Raw genomic sequence first — 21,124 nt, 5'->3', positions numbered from 1 at the left:
TGAGTATATGAAGGGGCTCCCTCTACTGGCTACTTTTGGTAAAAATACAGTTTTATGTTTTTGTTTCTTGAAGTATTACAAAATGTGTGCTTGTTGAGAAGAAGAAAAGAAGTGATTGCTTTACTCCATCTTTGGAAAAAATGAAATTCTTAGCAAAGCTAGTCAAGAATTTATTATATGCTTTGCTTTTAATAAAATGAAGTGTCTAGCTGCCAGATACTTTTTTCCCCCAAAGTAATGCCTTACTTAGATTTCTAAACTGTCATATTTAAGCTATTCACTCATTCTTTCTTTCAGCAAATATTTATTGAGTGCCTACTGTATGACAGACACTGTTCTAGGCTCTGGGAATTTAATCATGAGCAAGACAGACAGGGTCCCTGCTCCTAATAGAGCTGGCTTTGTAATGGAGTGGCGGTCAGGGAGGGGACAGCTAATAAGCATAGGTGTTAAGTTCAAACACTGGCCAGCACACAAGGGGAATAAGAGTAGAGTGACGTCATCTGATAGAGAATAGCCGGGGTAGAGGTGGGGGGGAGGCTATTTTGGACGAGGAGGTGGGACATGAAGGGTCTCTTTGAGCATGTGACATTTGAGAGGAGCAGGCCATGCAGAGAGCAGATAAGGAGAGCATTCCAGGCAGAAGAAACAGCAAGTGCAAAGGCCTGAGGCATGAACTGGCCTAGCTGGAGAAGTGCCCGGTGATGAGGAAGACAGGAAGTCACAGAACCTCCCAGGGTTCTCACACAGGACCCAGGACTTGCAGCGTCCCTGAGGCACTTGGATTTTATCTAAGAACACGTAGGGGGTTTTAAGCCAGTCTGGGTGATTTATCAAAAGAATGAGTTTAGTCTCTTAAAGGGATTTTATTGTCAGCTCTCAAGACTGATGAATAAAATAAAAATGCCAATGTGTTGATTTTCAGAAAGAGAAAGTATTGCTGCCAGGAACTATAGCACTTCTTTCCACATGACCAGAAAATGCTCTCCCAGTGGGCACACGTGTGGCCAGGCAGATCACAAGCAGAAGTTGGCTTGGGAGCAAAGAGCAAGTATATCCTGGTAATCAGGATTCCAGGCTGAGAGAACCGGGTGCCTGAGCCTCAGCCAGGTCCGCTGGCCAGGATTCTCTCCCAGGAGTCCAGGATCTTGTTGGGCACTGGCAGAGCTTGCCCTGCTGCATGCTTTTTCCAGTGTTTCTGAGGCTAGACAGCTCACATCCTCACAGATAGGTTTCTTCTCAAGCCAGAGTATCATTGTAGAGGACTGCTGCCTCCTTAGGACGGCTTCGCAAGTGCTGACTTCACCGTGTAACTCCCAGAGTGCCCAGGCACAGACAGATAGCATCTTCCTGGTTCTCCCTCTCAGAAAAGGCCTCTTGGTAAACGTGCCCTGGATGGGCAGTGGGGACCTGAATGGTGGGAATCGGCTTTCATGTGGGAGCAGTTCGGGAGAAGGTGAAGGTCCTGAGATGTGGGCAAACCCAACATATTCAGGGCACATGAGAAGGACTTGTAGCTGGAACAAAGTGAATAGGGGTGACGGTGAAGAGAGGTGTGGCCAGAGAGGCAGGAGGGCCAGGTCACAAAGAGCCTTCAGGGCTGTGGTGTGAGGGGTGTGGATTTTATTTCAGTCATGATGGGTTGCCACTAGAGGGTGTTAAATAAACAGGGGAGTGGTATATTCCAATTCACGCCGCAGGAGGCTCAGTCTGCTGCTGTGCGGAGGATGGGCCCTGGAGGTACAAGAGTGGAGGAAAGGAGACCAGGTGGGAGGCTGGCCCTGAGACCCAGGTGGTGGTGGTTTCCTGGAGTAGAGCAGGAATGAGGGAGGCCTGGATTTGGATTATGTTTTAGAAGAAAGGCTGTCAGGGTTTGCTGATAGATTGAATGAGGAAGCTGGAGATGACTTGTAGGTAGACAGTTGTGTTGTGTCCTTACTGAGGAAATCATAGGAATCAGAATGGCTTTGGCGGGGAGGAGAGGGATCAAGGGTTGTGGCTCCCTTTGAGCTGCCTAGTAGGTGTGTGGGGAGTGCTGTTGAGTGTGCAGTTAGATATGTGAGGGTGGAGATCAGGAGGAAGGTCTAGACTGGCAAAAACAATTTGAGTCTCCAGTGTAGGGAACTCAAAAGCCACAGGATCAGATGCAGTCCTCTAGGAAGAAAGAGCGAAGCCTGGAGTGTGCCAGCATACAGAGGGAGGGGAAGGAGGGGCACGAGACCAGAAGGGAGCTGCCAGACAGGTGGGAGGAAAATTGAGCAAGTCGGGTCACCAAGGCTGCAGAAGACAGTGATCCAGGGGGAAAGAGACATTGCATGACGTTGCTGAGAGATTGAATACAGTGGAGACCGGTAACTGACCCTGACTTTGGCAAGATCTCAGTTGTCTGATAAAAGCTGTTTTCATGGAGTTAGGGGGATGAAAGCCTGGTGAGAGTGGGTGAGAGGAGTATAGGGGGTAAGGAAGAGGAGGAGACAGTGTGTTAAAATGGGGAGCATTTAACGGAAGTGGGGCCGTATCTGGAGCAGAATGTGGGGCTAAGGGAAGGTGGTTGGTGAGGCTGGTTTGTTTGCCAAAAGGAGTATCACCGGGGAGAAATGGAGTGATTACTCGAAGAGGTCCTTTGGAAAGCAAGAGGCTACATAGCATGCAGTACCCGGGTGGAGGGTCGGCCTGTGGCAAAAGTGGGGCGTGTCTTCTGCTATGACAGCGGGAGAAGGCAGGGCGAGTGGGCAGACACTGGTGAGCTGTGGAGTTAGTGGTGAGGGTAGCTGAAATAGATCTCATCTGCTTATGTGTTTTCTCAATTAAGTGAGAGTTGAGCTAGGACAGAAGGGAAGATGGCAGCAATAGCAGAGCTCTGAGGAGACGGGGGTGTGAAATAGTCATCTTGGAAAGGGAAAAAATTAATTTATGGGAAGACCATGTTTGTTGCTTATATGAAATTTGCCATGAGTCCAGGTTGGCAAATTTTTTTTTCCCTCCCCTGACCTTTGGTTTCTCAGGTACAGGTCTGCTCTAGAGGAAGGGAGGGGTAGGGTGTTATGGAAAAAGTTTGTGAAGAAGTAGGTACTGTGCCAGACCACAGGATCTCAGCAGCGTGGAGAGGAAAGTCAGGACCGAAGCCTGTTGGACAGTGAGAGGGCATTAGGGCCCCTGCAAAGCAGCGCCTCCACCAAACTCTCCTCTTCCTACTAAGCAGACTCTGGACAGTTAGAATCTCTAGAGACCCCAGACCCAATTGCTTCCTCCTCCTCTCGCAGAGCAGCAAGTTAACTGTCAGCCCTGTCATCCTCCAAGTGTTCTTACAATTGCTAAACTTTTATTTTTTGCCAAAAGTACATAAAAGTTGTGGCCTTTTTGTACAAGACCTGCTTGAAATACCTTTGCAGAGAAGGGCAGCCCAGACTAACACAGCCTGGCTTGTGCCTAGGTGCCTGAAAGAAGACCCTGCTACCATGTCCCTGCTGCAGAGAAGCCTCGATCCTGAGAAGACCCTGGGTCTGGTGGACGTGCTGTACACGGCTGTGCTGGACCTCACCCGCTGGAGGGCAGGGAGGTTGGTGTCCCCACCTATCACTCGAATTGGTTTACATTCAGGTCCACACCTAGGGACAGTGTGACCATATGGATATATATGGTCATGTGAGCTCAGGTCACTGTTAGGATGTGAGTAATTAAGGCAAGAAAAGGAACTTTGGGGCAACTTTTTATTTTGGGATAATTTCAAACTTACAGAAAAGTTGCAAAAGTTACAAAGAATTACTCTATGCCCTTTACCCAGATACCCCAGGTAGTTAACATTTTTGCCTTCGTTTGTTTTATCATTTCAGAGTTAAATTCATCAAGAAGATTTTAACCCAACCCACATTCTCCTTATGAACTAAGAGTAGAGAAATGTTTAGAAAATTTACTTATGTCTTACATGAAATTTATTTATATCTGAAAGTAGCTGACAGCTGCAAGATTACCTCTTTGTGAATTAGCTTTAGAACCAGTCAGAACCTTAATGATCTAGCCATGCCCTCCCCCTTTCTTCACTCATGAGCGTGCAAAGGCCCTGAACTCTGTCAGGTGACTTACCTAGGGTCACACCAGCCATCGCCTACCCAGCTCCCACCCCATGCCCTTTCTATCTCTAGGACTTTCTTTCTTTCAGTACTAGGAAAAAGTGCTCAGAAAACTTTGGAAGTAACAACCATCTGTTGCTGGCACTGTCTGTAAATTCTAAAGACAACAGTGCTGCGTGGTGTCCCTGAGTCCTGCCCACTCACCCCCTCTGCTGTGAAGATTTGTCCATGGTTTCTCTGCTGGATCTGCCAGACTCTGTCACCATGATCCGGGTGCACAACTGGCCTCTACCAATTGCGTCTCCCACCCCAGCCACACTTTGCTTTCTTGTGCTGCAGTCAGACGGTTTCACTTAAATTCCTCAGGCTAGAATCCTAATGTAGTTTTCACAGCCTTGTGTTAGACACGGTGGATTTTTTTGTGATAAATGTAGATAGTAAATGCTTAAATTATGTACTTTTAAAACTCTTGGCTATCTATTTAGCTATAAAATTAGTGAACCTGGTACCAACAGAGATCTTTTTATTCTTAAAGTCTTTCTTAAATACCAAAGAGGTCCATTTCATTGTCCACTTTGTGTATCTGTCTTTTTAAAAAATACATTCCTGTTTAAACAGGGAACAAGCTTTACCCTGCATACAAATCCAGCTTCAAAGAGAGATCTGTGATTTTGGGAATCAGACTGACCTGCCTTCTGGGAATGGAAACAAATCTTCAGGTGGCCTGCAGAAGACATTCTCCAAACTGACGTCCCGGTTCACCAAGAAAGCTTCGTGTACTAGCTCCAGCAGCAGCACCAATTACTCCATTCCAAATACCCCTTCCAAAAATATCTTCATAGCTGGGTGTTCAGAAGAGAAGGCCAAAATGCCCAGTAATATTGACTCAAGGTTACAAAGCATTTTGAACATTGGCAGTTTCCCTAGGACTACAGACCCTTCACAGTCAGCTCAGAATTCCAGTAATCAAATGGCCAATGGTTTTCTCATGGAAAGGCGTGACAACTTCCTGCAAGTGGATGATGGCAAGGATGAGAAGGGAATGAACTTACCAACTGATCAGGAAATGCAGGAGGTGATAGATTTTCTTTCGGGCTTTAACATGGGCCAGTCACATCAGGGCTCCCCATTGGTGACAAGACGTAATTCTGCTGTCACAGCCATGGTGACTGAGCCGAAGGCAGGAGCCATGCAGCCGCAGCAGCCGTCACTGCCAGTGCCCCCTCCACCGCGGCCACCTCAGGCTGGGGCACATACACCCCTGACACCCCAGCCGGGCCTGGCACCTCAGCAGCAGTCCCCAAAGCAGCAACAACCCCAAGTCCAGTACTACCAACACCTGCTCCAACCCGTTGGACCACAGCCGCCCCCACCCCAGCCTCGGGCCCCTGGGAAATGGGTACACGGCTCATCCCAGCAGCCAGCACAGCCCGTTGGAGCGGGTCTGTCTCCTCTTGGCCAGTGGCCTGGCATGTCTGATCTCAGTTCTGACTTGTACAGCTTGGGTCTGGTGAGCAGCTATATGGATAATGTGATGTCAGAGGTTTTGGGGCAGAAGCCACAGGGACCTAGAAATAACACCTGGCCAAACCGTGACCAAAGCGATGGAGTCTTTGGAATGTTGGGAGAGATTCTGCCTTTTGATCCTGCAGGTATGTGAGCCTCCGTCCCCACCCTGGAGTTTTAACATAAATGTAATCACCACAGACTTCATAGAGCCCATCTGCCACAGTCTTACTTGTGGGAGGCCGTGACTTAATCCCCCTTTAAAGACCTTTCTCACTATCTGGTGGCAAGTGTGGGGCAGATCCATCAAAGGTAGGGAGCAGTGGTGAGAATGAGTCTGAGAAAGTAAATGGAATTTTCTCACTTTACAGAGGACAAGCTGGAGGCTAAGAGAAGCTACTTAAATGGCTCAAGGTCCCATAGTTCAAGTGCACTCCAATCTGGTCCTCCCATTTTTGGGAGCCATGGTGGCTGACCCTTTGTTGACTGCTTTTTCCTGGTTATATAACCTATTCTGTGATTTTTTTTTTATTATTTAACCTAAACTCTAGGACCTGTGAAAGGTGGTAAGGCACCCTCCTGCCTTCATAGACTATGGCTTCTCCTGGCCCAGACAGTGTGAAAATACCACCAGAGTTGTCTTAAGAAATTAGAAAAAGAATTTAAAAGCAAAACAAAAACAAGCTAGGAGGAGGAGTTAATTAAGGATAAAAGTTGTCGTTTACCTGAAACTAACACAATATTGTAAATCAACTATACTTCAGTTTTTTAAAAGAAGATAAAAGCCAGAATTAAAATACAGTAGACATTTAATCTAAAAGAAGGATCTTTAGAAGACCAATAAAATGGAGAAACCAATTTATTGTAAGCCCAATTAAGAGAGAGCAAAAAGAAACAAAATTAGGAAAAAAAGGAGACATAACTGCAGATACAGGGGCGATTAAAAGGACTTAAAGACATCTACATATGACTTAATGACAATGTATTTGAAAACTGAATGGAAAATGGATTCTTTGCTAAGAAAGCACACGTTACCAAAAACTGCACCAGGAAGTGTAAAACCTTCCTGGATCTATTCCAGGATGAGAGATTGGAAAGGGAAAGCAAACATGATTTTACCATAAACACTTTTTGTGAGTGTAGGTAGATGCAAGAAAATCTAACAGTGCGTGGAAAAAGTTAGACCTGGTTTACTTCAGGAGTGTAAGGTAGTTCAGGATAAAGGGCTCTGCCATTGTTATCTGTCACTTCAACCAGTAAGTGAGAAACACTCATGCAGCAGTAGATGCTGTAAAGAAAGTAGGTAAAAGACACCAGCAATTCTTATGTAAACCCCCGGAAGTAAAACATGAATAGAAGAAAATGTCTTGAATGTAAAAGAGACTTATCTACCAAAAGCCAGGAGCAGGTAGTACTTTGTATAGTGAAACAATCATTCCAGCTAAAATCAAGACCCAGACAGGCTGACAGTTGCTTCTACCAATAGCATGTAACTTGGTCTTGAACTTTCTAGCAAATGTAGCAAGACAAAAACAAAGGGAAAAAGTGGAATTAAAATTGATTATTCTAAAAAAAGAATAGGTTAAAAAGCACATCTCTTTGCTCACAATAAAACTGAAAAAAACAAGATTCCTCAAAAAATTTCTAGAATTTAGTAAATGAATCTGATAAAGTGGGTAGATGCCAGATAAATATGTAGAAATTGATTACTTTTTCCCTCTAATTTAGCAAAGGATATATGGAAGTGGAAAATATACTTCATTCACAAGGGGAGCACTGTGAAATATTGTAAATAAGTATAGCAAATATTTATATAAATAACTACCAGAAGAGGAGATTCCCTGCTTGACTATTAACCCAACATTAACTATTACAGGAAAGAAATGCTTTCGTACGTCTTCTCAAAATTCCTCACATGCTCTCTTGTTCCTGCTTTCCTTGGCTGGGTGCCTGTGGGGAGCCTTGTCCCCTGGGGCGCAGGAGGGGCACACAGATCTACGCTGCCCTGCTGCTGCCACTACGGTGGGCATGGCACATTTTCTCAATTGCTGATAAACAGTCTGTCCATTTTCTAGCAGTCATGTAATTAAATCCAGAGTATAAATGGTGTTTGGCAGAACTTTACCACCTCTGATCTCTATCCAAGTCCCAGACAGCCTTTACATCTTTAGCCTAGGAATCCTCCCAGCTGCTCGTCCTGGATGCTCCTTCCTGACCTTCAAGTCCCTAATGGAGCTTCCTGCAGACACCACCCCAGGGGCATAACGTGTATGTAGTCCTTTTTTTGCAAACTAAGGAAGGGCACTCTGGATGGGTCGAGCAGAACCGAGTAACCCCACCCCCACCCCAGCCCACACAGCCCCAGCTCTCCCCCGTGTGGACGTCTTTGTGCAGTGCACCAATGGCTCAGGCTCATGCAGTGGTCCTGAGGCAGCGCCCTGAGAGAACAAGCGGAGGGTGGGATTGTGCCCTAGTATTTGTGACATGGATGTTTTCCTACCACATCTTTCTGTTTGACTCTTTCTCTAAATGCCTCCTGTGCCTTTTTCTCCTGCTTGTACTGCCCTGCACATCCTTCCTCAGTTCTGTCCAGTACATTTCCATCCACCTCTTAAAGCATTCTTAAATTTCATCCTATTCATTGCCGTCCTTATTATCTTCAGACTGAGTGAGCAGGTCTGCCATTAATATCCAGGAAAATACTGGATCAGAGTTGGGCCCAAGGGAGAAGGGCATGTATTCTCTGCCGCTGATCCTGATGCTTTAGTAACGTTCCGGGGCTGAAGTCATCGTCTGATTTTCTAAGTTGTTAAGCACGTAGCACTAGACACTGGAAAACTTTAAAGTAACTAGTTTTTGTCTTTAAAATGTAGTCGTGGCTAAAGCAAGCCTTTTGTGTACTCTTTCTTTGTTCACATTCAGCCTGCCCCTATCCTAGGCATAACCCTTTCTTACAGTCCCTGTGCACACACGCACCATAGCCCATCTTCAGACCCACATGCTGAGAACCGCATCTCACCTGCAGCCCGCTCTGGGCCACAACCCTGGCAGCCCTTCACCATTTTCTACTGTGTGTGTGACCAACACATCCTCAGAAGTTAGGGAAGGAAACAAGAGTCCAATTTGGCTCCAAACCCTATGTATCCCTTTGTCTTAACACAGTGGGTTCGGACCCCGAGTTTGCACGCTATGTGGCAGGAGTGAGCCAGGCAATGCAGCAGAAGCGGCAGGTCCAGCATGGTCGCCGCCCAGGCAACCCCCGTGGCCACTGGCCGCCCATGGATGATGCCCATCGGACCTGGCCTTTCCCAGAGTTCTTCGCAGAAGGGTGAGTCTCAGTGTGGGAGGGAAACTGAGTGCGGGACCTGGGTTTAAGTCCCTGTGTGAGAGAGTGGCACATGGTCAAATCTTCAGGGGGTCAGAGTTTGTGACTGGCTCTAGGCTGCCGAGTGACATGTTGTGTCCCTGTGAACACACCATTGGTATACATTGATGATTTTTGAGGCTCTCTTCTACCCTGACTAGGATCTTATTTGATGGTGTCTGTGAAGTAATTCCGTGTTTAACGCAGTCTATATCTGAAATGCCCATGGCTGTGACATGTGTGTGATTTACAGAATGTGATCCCTGAGCCTGCAAAAGGCGCAGGTGTACAGTTCAGATTCCAGAATACTGTGCGAATGTGGATTTTCATCATGAACACAGCTGGGGATCGATTTTTTTTAGCTCTCTTAATGCTACCTGGTTAAAAATCTGGACAGCTAAAGACCATCTCAACTTTTTGTTTGCTCTAAGATAAATTTCACATATAAACCACAGGCTTCTGAGGAGTTTTTAGAGGAAGGAGAGACACAAGAGACCACTGTTTGGTTGTGAGATGAATGTAGGGCAAAGACTGTTCTTTTAGATCTTGGGTGAGGGTGGGGGTGGCCTCGGCTGTCCAGACAGTGTCCAAGCTGGCCACAGGAGGCCAGAGACCAGCTTCTCTCTTTGGCTTTCAGGGATGGCCTGCACAGCGGCTGGTCGGGTGCTCAGGGAGACTCAGCCAGCTCGAGTGATGAGACATCCTCTGCCAACGGGGACAGCCTGTTCTCCATGTTTTCAGGGCCTGACCTCGTTGCTGCTGTGAAGCAGAGAAGGTATGAAGCAATTTTTAAACCAAAGGACAGCGGGGCACCTGAATGTGATCCAGAGCTCATTCCTCTAGAAAGCTCAGGAGCCCTGTCACTCCCCATCAGTGTGTGTTAGAGGCAGAGGGCCTCTTCCAGTACTGTTTTGAGGAGGCCTGTGTGGGGCTACCATGCAGACCTGTAGCCCAGGGGACTTAATGTTGAGTTGAGTTTTTGCTGACAGAACAGTCTCATGCAAGTGGCAGCCAAAAATACCAGTATGACAGGCAAGGAAGTATTCTGGAGAACAGGGTCTGCTGATGCTAGTCTGTGCCTTGCAGGAGGCAGCCCTTTCCCTGGGAGGAGCAGGACCAGGACAATTGAGTTCTAATCAGGACTCACCAACAGGCTTTGCAACTCCAAACATGGGCCTGGCCCTCTCTGACACTGAAGTTTCTTTTTCAAAGGAGGAACTGGATAAAATGACCTCTGAATGGCCATTCAGTGCTTCAAAGTTGAAAAAAAGAGTTATATAGTATATTCACATCTAAGAAGTTTTCAAAAGTAGTCACAAAAGTTAAGCTAGGCCCTGAAATACGAAGAATTTGTTCAGAAAGCAGTGCAGAGACTGTTATGGGTGTGAGGAAGTGGAGGCCCAGAGGTGGTGGTCGAAAGTTCGTGGGCAGGATGGAGAGGGTGCAGGCCACCTGGGCACCAGAAGTCATGCTGTGGAGTGGGAAGGGAGGGAGGCCAGGTCACAATGGCCCCGTGTGATGGGGTCAGGCTTCACTGGATATGCAGCGGAGAGCAGGTAGATGAAGACAGAAGGGTACCCAAGTCAGGATGCACAGGGGAGCCACGGTGGTGATGCCGATGACTGCTCATACAGGCTAGGGTGCCAGGCCCTGGGCTCAGTGTTCACGTACATTTTCTCACATAATTCTTACAAACACTCTGTTTGCTAGGGCTAACACATCAAAGAACCACAGACTAGGGGACTTAACAAAAATTTATTTTCTCACAGTTCTGGAGGCTAGAAATCTAAGATCCAGGTGTCAGCAGGGTTGGTTTCTTCTGAGGCCTCTCTCCCATGCTTGCAGACAGCCGTCTTCTCCCTGCGTCTTCACATGGTTTTCCCTCTGTGTGTGTCTGTGTCCTCATCTTCTTTTCTTACAAGGACGCCAGTCATGTTGGATTGGAGCCCACCCTAATGACTCCATTTTAACTTAATTAATCGTTTAAACATCTCATCTCTAAGTACAGTCACATTCTGAGGCACTGGGAGTTAAGACTTCAACATAGGCCTTTAGACAGTGGGGGGACACATTCATTTATTCAGTAGCACTGATCACGTACCAGGCACTGGTGATATAGCAGCAAGCAAGAGTCCCCTTCCTCATAGAACTTACATTCTTTTTGAAGAAAGACTGATTAAAAAAACAAACCTAAATATGCCAGTTTGGGTTAGGTGCTAGGAAGAAAAATAGAGCAGAGGGCAGAGAATGCAGGGGACAGGTGGATTTTCTGTGTTCCAAATGGGAGTCAGGGAGGCCTCTGTGAGGAGAAAGCTGAGCAAAAAGATGGATCAGCTGGTGAGGAACTGGTAATGGGATATGTGAGAAGAATCAAGGGTGAGACTCAAGGTTTTGGCCTGAGCATCTGTGTGGGACAGGGTGCCGTGGACCGAGACGGGGAGGATAGCAGGGGAGCAGGACTGAACCTCAGGAGGGTGGAAGTCTTCTATTCAGACACGGGAAATGAGAGTGGCCAACTAGACGTCTAGGGAGTCACCTGTAGCACCATTTCGCAGAGACTGCTGTTTGCATGCGGGAGCACCACGCCGCGGACTCACCAAGCTCTGTGCCTGCTGCGTCCTCCTTTTTCATTCAACATTATAACAAATTTTTTCCATGTTAGTAGTAAAACTAACAGCCTTTTGTTTTTGAGTCACACATCCTCAGTGCATGGTAAACAGTCATCTGTATCTGTTGGATAAATGAAAAGGCCAGAGCTGGTGGACTCAGAGAGCAGCTGAAACGGCCAGTGCCCGTCCTCCTGCCCCACCCCCAGCCCAGCCCGTGACTGCCCCCGGCAGCGCAGCGTCCCATGGAGACCCACCTTAGTCCCCTCCCCACTGAGAACCAGCGCCTGGAGGCACCCGAGCCAAGCAGCTAGGGTGTCCCCGCAGGGAAGCTGGGCAGGAGGCCGGGCCGGCCTGCAGTGAGCTCTCGGTTCTTCCAGGAAGCACAGCAGTGGAGAGCAGGAGACCAGCACGCTGCCCTCGCCGCCTCTTCTCACTACAGTGGAGGATGTGAACCAGGTACTGGGGCCCTGTTCTGGCCAAGGAGGGCTGGCTTTATGGGTACAGACCTTGAACAGGGTTCCACAGCTTATGTTTGAAGAGGGCCTCAAAGCAATGAGGCGTTCTTTGCAATGAAGTTTTTTTTCCTTTGTCTAAATGATTAGCCGTCTTAGCTGACTGAGAGCCACTTGCAGAGGAAGCTCTGGGGCTGTGCTGTCCAGTATGACAGCCATTAGCCGCATGTGGCTGTTTAAATTGAAACTAATTAAATATAAATGAAGAGTAAATATAATTTAAATATAAATAAATCAGTTGCACTAGCCACATGCAGTGAGCAGCGACTGTACTGGGTGGTGCAGACAGAGAACATTTCTGTGGTCGCAAGTTCTGTTGGATGGTGCTGCTCCAGGACTGTGGGGAAGGCTGGGCTCTCACCCTGTTTCCTCAGTGAGAGTAAGGACCAGAGATCTGGGGAGGTGGGAAAAGATGATAAATCTCCAGAAATGCCATTAAGAACCCTCTTCTGTCTCTCAGGATAACAAAACCAAAACGTGGCCGCCCAAAGCCCCCTGGCAACACCCTTCCCCGCTGCCTGGCACCCTTCCTGGCCCGAGCTCACCACTCTATGCAGTCGCCAGCCCCGGCAGCCAGTGGAACGACACCATGCAGATGCTGCAGTCCCCAGTGTGGGCTGCCACCAGCGACTGCAGCGCCGCCTCCTTCACCTACGTGCAGACCCCACCGCAGCCCCCTCCCGCACCAGCACACAAGGCAGCACCCAAGGGCTTCAAGGCCTTCCCTGGGAAGGCTGAGCGAAGGCCGGCCTACTTGCCCCAGTACTGACCCAGGGCCTGCCTGCCTAGAGCTGTTGGGGCCAGTGTCCCTGCCCTAGGGCTGACTAGCTGGCACAGCCCCCCAGAGGACCAGTGCACCCCTGTCCCAGGCAGGGATCCTTGGGGATGGGGGTGGTTGGCAGCTCTCCAAATCTTTAAGGCCTGGCTTCTCAAAATTTTGGAGGCATCAGACCCCTGGAGGGCCAGCTGAAGATGGAGGTTTCTGGCCCTCTTCAGGGAGATGCTGGGGGATCTTCGAGCTTAATAAGCACCTCTGGTGATTCTGATGCAGGTGGGCCACAGGCCACACTTTGAGAAACACAGCTCTCAAGTTTGTAGTCCCACTGTGTGTGTTGGGAAGGCATCAGGCCTGAATGCTGAGAGCAAAACTGACCATTCTTCTGACACCCTCCTCTTCCCCTCAACATGTTGAGTGATGACCACACCAATCACTGTATTTTATAGCTATTTTTCATGTAGGTTTTTAGTTAAAACATCTCCTGCCTAAAATGCATTGAATATTTTAAGATAACATACAGTGGCTGGAGGTCTGTTCAACACTATCTTTATTTAAGCTTACACAAACTGGGTGAAGTATAGGATATTTGTGATCAGAAGCAGTCATCTGAGTTTTCTATAGGGGGACAGCCCCTCGCCATCCCAGCAGCACCCAAGGGGTGCAACCTTTACCGGATTGACGCAAGCAGGATGATAAAACTGACGTCAGAGGCGTATTCCTGGTGGTGTGTGGAGATGCGCCCGCTGGCTGCTGTCTGAGTACGGGATAAAGTTACACCTTCCGCCCTCAGGTCCTTCCACACGTGGCCAGAGGCTTCGACACAGTCTCCAAATGTGGGGGTGTGGTCAGGGGGCTGCAGAGAGACACCTGCATTTGAAACTGCAGTAACGTTGTGAGCTGGCTCAAGACAAACCAATTAAGTTGTGGATAGGAACTAATTTAAAAGGCTTTTCTTTAAAAAAAGAAACAAAGACAAAAAACCACCTCATTTTCAGTTAACATGTGCTATTAAATAGATAACATCCTGTGGATTTAGGGGTATCTTCCAGCCAGAATGGATCCAGAAGAATTGAATGGTGCTTAAATTGAGAAATAATAAATATATCTATATAGAATAGACATATCCCACTGTATATTAATTGAGGTTACAGAAGTTCTTTATATAAAACTTATTTAAATTTTTCATATTTCATCTTTGAAAAGTCTAATTGAGAAAAATCCATAATATTTTCTGGTATGAAAGTTTGACAGTATTAATATTTTTTTTATATTTTCTTAAATCATTAAACCATTTTAATATATGTTAACTACTAATAAATGGTTTATTCTTTCTAACTCCATAAAGCTTTTCCAGCAGAGATTGTAATAACACAGTTACGTTCTCATTTTTCTACGGATATAAGTAAATTTATATTTAAAAAAACCAAAAAGAATATATATATATATGTATGTATACACACTAATTATAGAGGACCCTTAGTGTCTGAGCCCAGCCATCTAAAGTTTTAGTACTGTGTTGCCAGGCTGTTTCCAGGCCTCGGGTGTTGTCTTTTGTGCTGTGTGGGGATGCCATTGCTGCCTGTACTCATGATCCTTTCCCCGTGGGTTCTGAACATTCACCTCACCATGTTTACAGAAAACTGTTTTGTACATAGACTCTTTCAGGCACGTGCTTTGCACCAACCCTGCGTGGCTCTTGTCCGTGTTAGCTGTCACAGTGTGTGCACTAATCTCTGTTGAAGTTGTCCGTGGCTGTTTTACTTGTAAGATAGTTTTCTACTTCCTTCAGTAATGTGTCTGCAGTCCCCTGTATTTCGAGTTCTATTATCCGGAAGTACCCTTGTTTTAATAGTGCCTCCCCAAAGACCTCACCCTGGACAGAGGTCGGTCCTTGATGCTCCAGCACAGGTGACATCGACATTGCTAATTGCCACTTTGCAGTCTGTTTTTCTCGATTAAGGAAGACATTTTGTAATTGCATCTCCATGGGCTGTGAGACTGGGTGAAGCTGTTTGTGTGGTCTCTTTGTAGGTGCTGTGTTCTCAGCACCGCCTTGCTCTGAACACTGGTTATTCCAGGTGCTGCGCTCGGCAGAGGGGTCTCGCCAAAGCGCATGTGTGTGCATGTGTGAGTGTGTGTGTCCTTTGCATGGCCGGGCGTGGCTGCCTTGCTCGGACATCAGCAGGACATCGTGTGACTAGTTACAACGCTTCCAAACTGGAACTCTACATTTTGTATCTTACTTTTAAAGCTCCTATAAGTAAAATAACTATTGGCTTTATTAAAAATATACATTTAATAATTTTTTGTATCTCTGTTTAAAATGAACTGCAGCAGATACCATGTCAGAAGCCTTATCTGATTCCTCACTTTGAAAAGCTGCTCCCGAGTTGGTTTTTAGGTCAGCCTGTCCTCTGCTTCTGAGCCCTTGCAAGGGTTACACCACTGAGATGAGCTAGGGTGGGTGGGCAGGAAGCATGGCAACCTGTCACACCTCTCCTGCTGTCTTTCCTAAGGCCAGAGCTGGAGGAGGCCTCTGTGTGGGCAGAGCCAGTGTCGTGAAGGAGGCCACCTGGAAGGATACACACTTTCCCCTTGGGTTGTGGTCTGCTAGCAAGCACATTCCACCAAGCATGGGCACTTGTGAACTGCCCAGCAGCCTTTCCAAGGAGCAGACCCAGGGATGAGGTCTCCCCCAACTCTGCCAGGGACCCACTTTGTGGCAGAGAGACCCTCCCTCACAGGGACAGGAAGGCCCAGTCTCACTGGATGATGACACCCTGCTATGCAAAAGGAAAGACTGTAAAATAGGAACCATAAAAGTAGGGGTGGGGGTTACAGGGGAATTTCAGCTCATTTTCATTTACATCAAGACAGCACTTGATTGAAACTTTTTTCATGAACTAGGAAAATGGAGTAAGGGGGCATTAATGTATAACCTACCAGTAAAAGTACCACTCAGGCTTCTTTCTGCTGAGACACCCAGAAGCTGAGCTAAGTCCCAGCACCTTCTAAGTGCACCTCAGGATAAGGTTGCTTAAGACAGCCGTGGTGCATGAGTATACTAAGGAATACACCGGAAGTTCATATTAAAATGCTAGACAGAAAAACACATTTTATTCAGATGTGTTCCTGTGTAACACCACTACCTGGTTGCTGTTCACTGACTTGATTCACAACAGTGGTAGGGACAGAAGAGTTCTGCAGCCCCTGCTCTGTGCTGAATGGGTGGGAATGGAAACAGAATGGATGTTCACCTGAGCCCCAAGATGGTCCTTGGAGTCTCCGGCCCAGCTGAGAAGTGGAGGACATACGGGCAGATGAGGTCCTTATGAGGCTGGTGACCCTCTTTTCCACCTAGGGGATCCCGGGAGAGTGGGGCATCCAGCTGTAGGGGTGTAGCTGTAACACTGCATCCCAACCATGATGCCGCAGAAGGATGGCTCTGTGCACTGTGACCCCTCCTGTGATCTGCTTCCTGATCTGGAGACAAGAAATAAACCCTTCGAAAGGCCAGCTCGTTGACTGCCAAAAAGCCATGTAAGTGGACAGTCTGACAGTCAGGCTCCCAATCATGTGCCTGGGAGTCTGAGGAACCTCCAGGGGCAGGATCCTGGAAGTAACACACACAGCTAGCCTTATGATTCCACAAGGGCACGCTGGCTGGGCCCAGGCCTCTGCTTGTCTGTGAGGGGGACTGGATGTGGGCCTATGTAAGGAGGAAGGATTGTTTCAGGAGTGTCATGTTCCCTTCAACATTCACTGTTGTCACCTAGGGGCAAGGCCCTTGCCAGGGTTACAAAGATGCAATCTCTGCCCGTAAAACACAGTCTTTTTAGAGAAGACAACCCCCTCTTTCCTATTCTTGGTAAGAGGTACCACAATCCATTCACCCAGTTGCTCAGGCAGAAATCCTAGGAGACATTCTTAATTTTCTTTACTCTCTTCATTCACTTAAGTCCTCCAAGTGTATCTCCAAGCACATTTAAATCTCACCGTGATTTTACATCTCCACTGCCATCAATTTGGTCCTCACATTGTCTCCTGCCTTTCCTTGTCAGGCCTCAGGGTTTCCTGCACACCCCTGCTACCTCGGGGAAGCCTCACCTGATGCCCACCTGGCCTTGGCCTCTCCATCAGTTCTGTTGAGCCAGAGCCCAGCCTTTTCCCAGCTTTTGTTTTTCACTACAGCACTTAGACTCCACTGAAATCATGTTTGCATATGTCCCTCTCATCAGAACCAAGCCTCAGGAGAGGAAGAAGCTAGTCTTGCTCACGGCCGTATGTGCAGGGTGCAGAACGGCGTGAAGCAACTCCAAATAAGCCAGACAAAACGAGGTGTTGCTGGGGCCAAAGGCAAATTCTAATACAGAGCAAAAAATAGAATTAGACTCAAGGCAAATCGGATCTCACAGCGTACTGAAAGAATACATGATGACCAGAGTTTCTACTAGGGCTGCAAGGAGGGACTACGCAGCTCTTCACTAGTATAGTTTTCTATACTGGTGGGAACCCACACCCATGTGCGGTGGGGAAATTTTTTTAAAGACCTAACGGTGGATTTACAGGAAAAATCTGGGCAACATTCCAAAGCCACAAAAGGGCTGCGCGGGCTACCACCACAACATAGCACGAACTCGGAACCTCCGGGGGGGCGCTGATTCCTCCTTCCGCGACCCCTCGTATGCGCACGCGCAGTCCGCCCCCACTCGGAGTATGCGCACACGCGCACACTACTCCATCCCAGACGTGCGGGCAGAGGCGTCTGCGAATTCCCTCTGCCTCTTGCGCGGGTCCGGGAGCGGGGACATGCGCACACGTGCTCCCCCGACGTGCGCGCCCACACGCAGACGAGTGCGCATCCCCGCCCCCTCATTACCTGCGCTGGTCCCGCCTTCCCTGCGCGTACCCACGTGCGCACCGCCCCTCCGGAGATTGGGGCGAGCGGCGGGAGGGCTCCCAAGTTCCCGCGAGCCGCGATTTTTTGCCCTTTCCTGGTCACCGTGACTCAGCACCTTCTGTGGGGCTCGCGAAAATCCATCGCGTGTACCACCCCACACAAATTTCCTTCAACTCAGGCCCCAGAACTGCCGCCGCCCTCTCCCCGAACTTCCCTCCGCCCTTGTCGAGGTCATCCTCTGGTTTCCAGGTCCTGCCTTGACCCCTGGCTGGCGGCCCGAATTAAGGCCTGGCCTAAGTCCACACTTAAGTCCATTTGGGGTCAAACCATTTTGCTGAAGGCACTTGAAGTTGCGCGGCACTGGAGCAGAGTCTTTTGGACTTTCTGAGCCAGGTTTTCTTTGAATAGTGTTTGTCAGCCCCTGGTCTGGTTGCACATGAGCCTGAGAACTTCACTGCCCACAGGATCCCCAGGATTCTGAACCCCATACTCTGAGGTTTGCAGACAGAGCTTGGCACATCATGTGTTAATGATCCTGATGATAATGATAGGAAACAGGTTTAACTTGTCAGAATATAAAATTACCTCGTTCGCGGGGAGGGAAATAGTTCAGTGGTAAAGCACATGCTTAGCACGCAGATGTCCTAGGTTCCATTCCCAGAACCTCCATTTAAAAAATGAATAAATAAAATAAAGTTACCTTGTTATTATTTTTCCAAGCTACAGATCCCACTCCACTCCCCAAAATTTGATCAGAGAGGCTGGCCTCCTCCCCCACCCACTCCTACTACACCTTTCTTGGTGGGTTTCTCCCTACTGCCCTGCACAGATCCTTAGATGCATTCCAGGGGGACCAGTGTTAATGTAGTGGGTGGATTCTCCTGCCTTTGCCCATGCTGCTCTCCGTTCCATTTGAGATGCCATTCTTGGCTACTACCGCTTGTAAAATTCTACCCTGTCTTCCAGACTTAATATCATAAAGGCCTAACTGATGTTAAAACAGAACTGGTATGGTAGGGAAGAAGGGAGGGGATTGCCTGCTCCCCAACTTCCTATGCATCTGTTTTCCTAAGTCAGGCTCTCCCCTTGTCCCGGTTGTGGTTGTGATTAAGAACAGAGTTTGGGAATGGGGTAACCTTGAGTTGATTCTCTATTTAGTAGCCGAGTGGCTATTTTTAGATTCCTTAATCTGTCTTAAGTGGAGAGGACAACAGGATAGTCCTCATAGAGCTTCTCTGAGGATTACGTAGGAGAGAATTTAGCACAGAGCTCCACTCCACATAGAGTAAACTGTAGGGAATAGCAAAGTAACCATGTTCGTAGTTGGATGATGAGTGGTTTTCGATTAATTATAATATTCCTCTGTGCTACTTCTTTTTGCCACTGTGAGTTATGGTTCTCCAGATAGGAATCTGGTTTTCTGCTAATACAGAAAATGCATGTAACTTTGGAATTTCAAAGTACAGTGTTAAACTTAAAATATTGTGCAGAAAGCCGGGAATACCTGGGAAATCTGGAATAAGTGAAGGTGCTGGGACTCACAGAGGTCTAAGAGAAATCACTGATTCATGTTCCAGCTGCAGGCAGAGGTGGCCTGGCCCCAGGAACTTGGGCTCTGTGAGGTTTGCTCTGACATCTCTCTGGAGATCAATCTCTCCATGCTTTTCCCTGAGACTAGGGGCTGAACCTCAGGTCTGTCCTTTCAGAAAGGCAGCTTAGCACTACAAAACACTGAGTTAACACCACAAAAAAATAAAATCAAAAACACAACTGAATTTCTCTTGCTAGGGTCAGGTCCCAGAAAAGGACCCTGTTTGGCTGGCTTAGGTCATGTGTTCACCTCTGATGCAATAAGGGAGGCAGGGGGAGGAGGGGAGGGAACTCGAGCATGGGAGGCACTGGTTTTGGACAAAGACAACGGACATCCACTGTGATCACCAAAAAGAGCCCACTAGAAAAAGGGAGTCAGTGGTTACTGTTGGGCTAGAGTCATCTTTAGAATCATACAGCAAGTGGATGATGGGGCAATGGCTGCTGAGACCAGCTTTCCTATTGGATGCAGGTCTGTTCTGAAACACAGGATTGAGGAGTGGAAGTTCTGTTCTAGGCGGAGAAGTAACTGGCTTGGACAGAAAACTCTAGTTGGAGTGTTTCTCAGAAACTCTAGGAGAACAGATGCTGTTCAGCACTGTCAGTATGCTGCCAGGTATGGGAAGACCAGTTAAATCTCAGAGTTGATAGTTGACCCAAAATTCTGGGTAAACAAGGGCCATATGGACATGGCTGTTCCCTGCAAAGTCCTTTGACCATTCATTTCTTCAGCCTTTGGCCAGTCTCTTTTTTCCTTCTTTATCTTTAGGAACTCAAATAATTCTGGGCAGAGAGAGAAAAGCCATTTGCAGAGGCCAAAGGTGACAGTGACCTCATGACGCTGGGAGGGGAACCAGAGGAAGATCTAGGCCTGAGACTGCAGCAGGACAGGGTACACTCCCGGAGGGATGGCCTTTCTGGGGGAACCAGATGATGCAGAAGCTCAGTTTGGTGCCTGGTTCTTGGACGTCTTCTCCTCTCTGACTGTGTTTACTCCCTCTCACCCAGACTCTCATCTAGGCTCATGACTTCAAATGCTATCTATTCACTCATGACTCCCAAGGTTTTCTTCCTGCTCAAACCGTCTCTCCTTATACTCCAGACATGAATACTCAATGCTTCCGTTTAAATGTCTAATAGGTTTTGAGAACTTAACATGTCAAAAAATGAGATCATGATCTTACCTCTGAAATTTGCATTTCTCCTAAATGCAGTGACAATCCCATTTTTCCTGGAACTCAGGTGAAAAACTGGATGTCATCATTGATGGTTCTTTTTCTTTACTATTATTTCTTTGCTCAATATATTAGATCACCGTGTCCAACTCCTGCTACCTTGACATCTTCATTCTCGGCCTGCGTTATTGCTGTAGCCTCCTATCTGTTCTTACTTCCATTCCTACAGAATTATTGGTCTAATCAATTGTAAAAACATGTCAGATGATGACCCTCCTTTGCTTATAACCCTTCAACAGTTTTCCATCTCTCTTGGAATAAAAACCAAAGTTCTCACTGACTTACAAGGTCCATGTGATCTTGTTGCCTTCCTTCCCTGTCTGACCGCCTTTCTCACTCTCCCCTCATTCACTGCTCTCCAGCCACACTTGCCTCCTTCTGTTGGTGAAACAGCTAAGCATGCTCTTCTCATCAATTTTGCAGCTGCTCTTCCTTTTGGCTGGCTTCCTCAACCTTCTTCAGATTTTTGCTCAAATGTCACTTCATGAGTGAGTTTTGACTTGACCATTCTATTCAAAATTGCAACCCCTACTCTGAGCACCCTTTCTGGCTTTCCTTTT

The 21,124-nt window shown here is 47.6% G+C and overlaps 1 protein-coding gene across 6 annotated transcripts in view; it reads left to right on the top strand.

Annotated features, from left to right (window-relative positions):
* The window catches only part of GARRE1 (granule associated Rac and RHOG effector 1), a 76,542-nt gene extending 61,401 nt beyond the window's left edge, over positions 1-15,141 (top strand). For all 6 annotated transcript variants that reach the window (XM_072967249.1, XM_072967245.1, XM_072967246.1 and 3 more), the window contains 6 exons: positions 3,434-3,559; positions 4,689-5,722; positions 8,739-8,904; positions 9,578-9,715; positions 11,927-12,005; positions 12,522-15,141. In XM_072967249.1, the coding sequence (XP_072823350.1) occupies positions 3,434-3,559; positions 4,689-5,722; positions 8,739-8,904; positions 9,578-9,715; positions 11,927-12,005; positions 12,522-12,830 (1,852 nt within the window). In that variant the 3' untranslated portion in view covers positions 12,831-15,141. The remainder of the gene's footprint in view (positions 1-3,433; positions 3,560-4,688; positions 5,723-8,738; positions 8,905-9,577; positions 9,716-11,926; positions 12,006-12,521) is intronic.
* Positions 15,142-21,124: the final 5,983 nt, after the last annotated feature.

The sequence above is a fragment of the Vicugna pacos genome, chromosome 9 (assembly GCF_048564905.1).
Source record: "Vicugna pacos chromosome 9, VicPac4, whole genome shotgun sequence".
NCBI lineage: Eukaryota > Metazoa > Chordata > Mammalia > Artiodactyla > Camelidae > Vicugna > Vicugna pacos.
The sequence above is the reverse complement of the archived record's forward strand: the minus strand, read 5'-3'. Positions and strand labels throughout refer to the sequence as shown.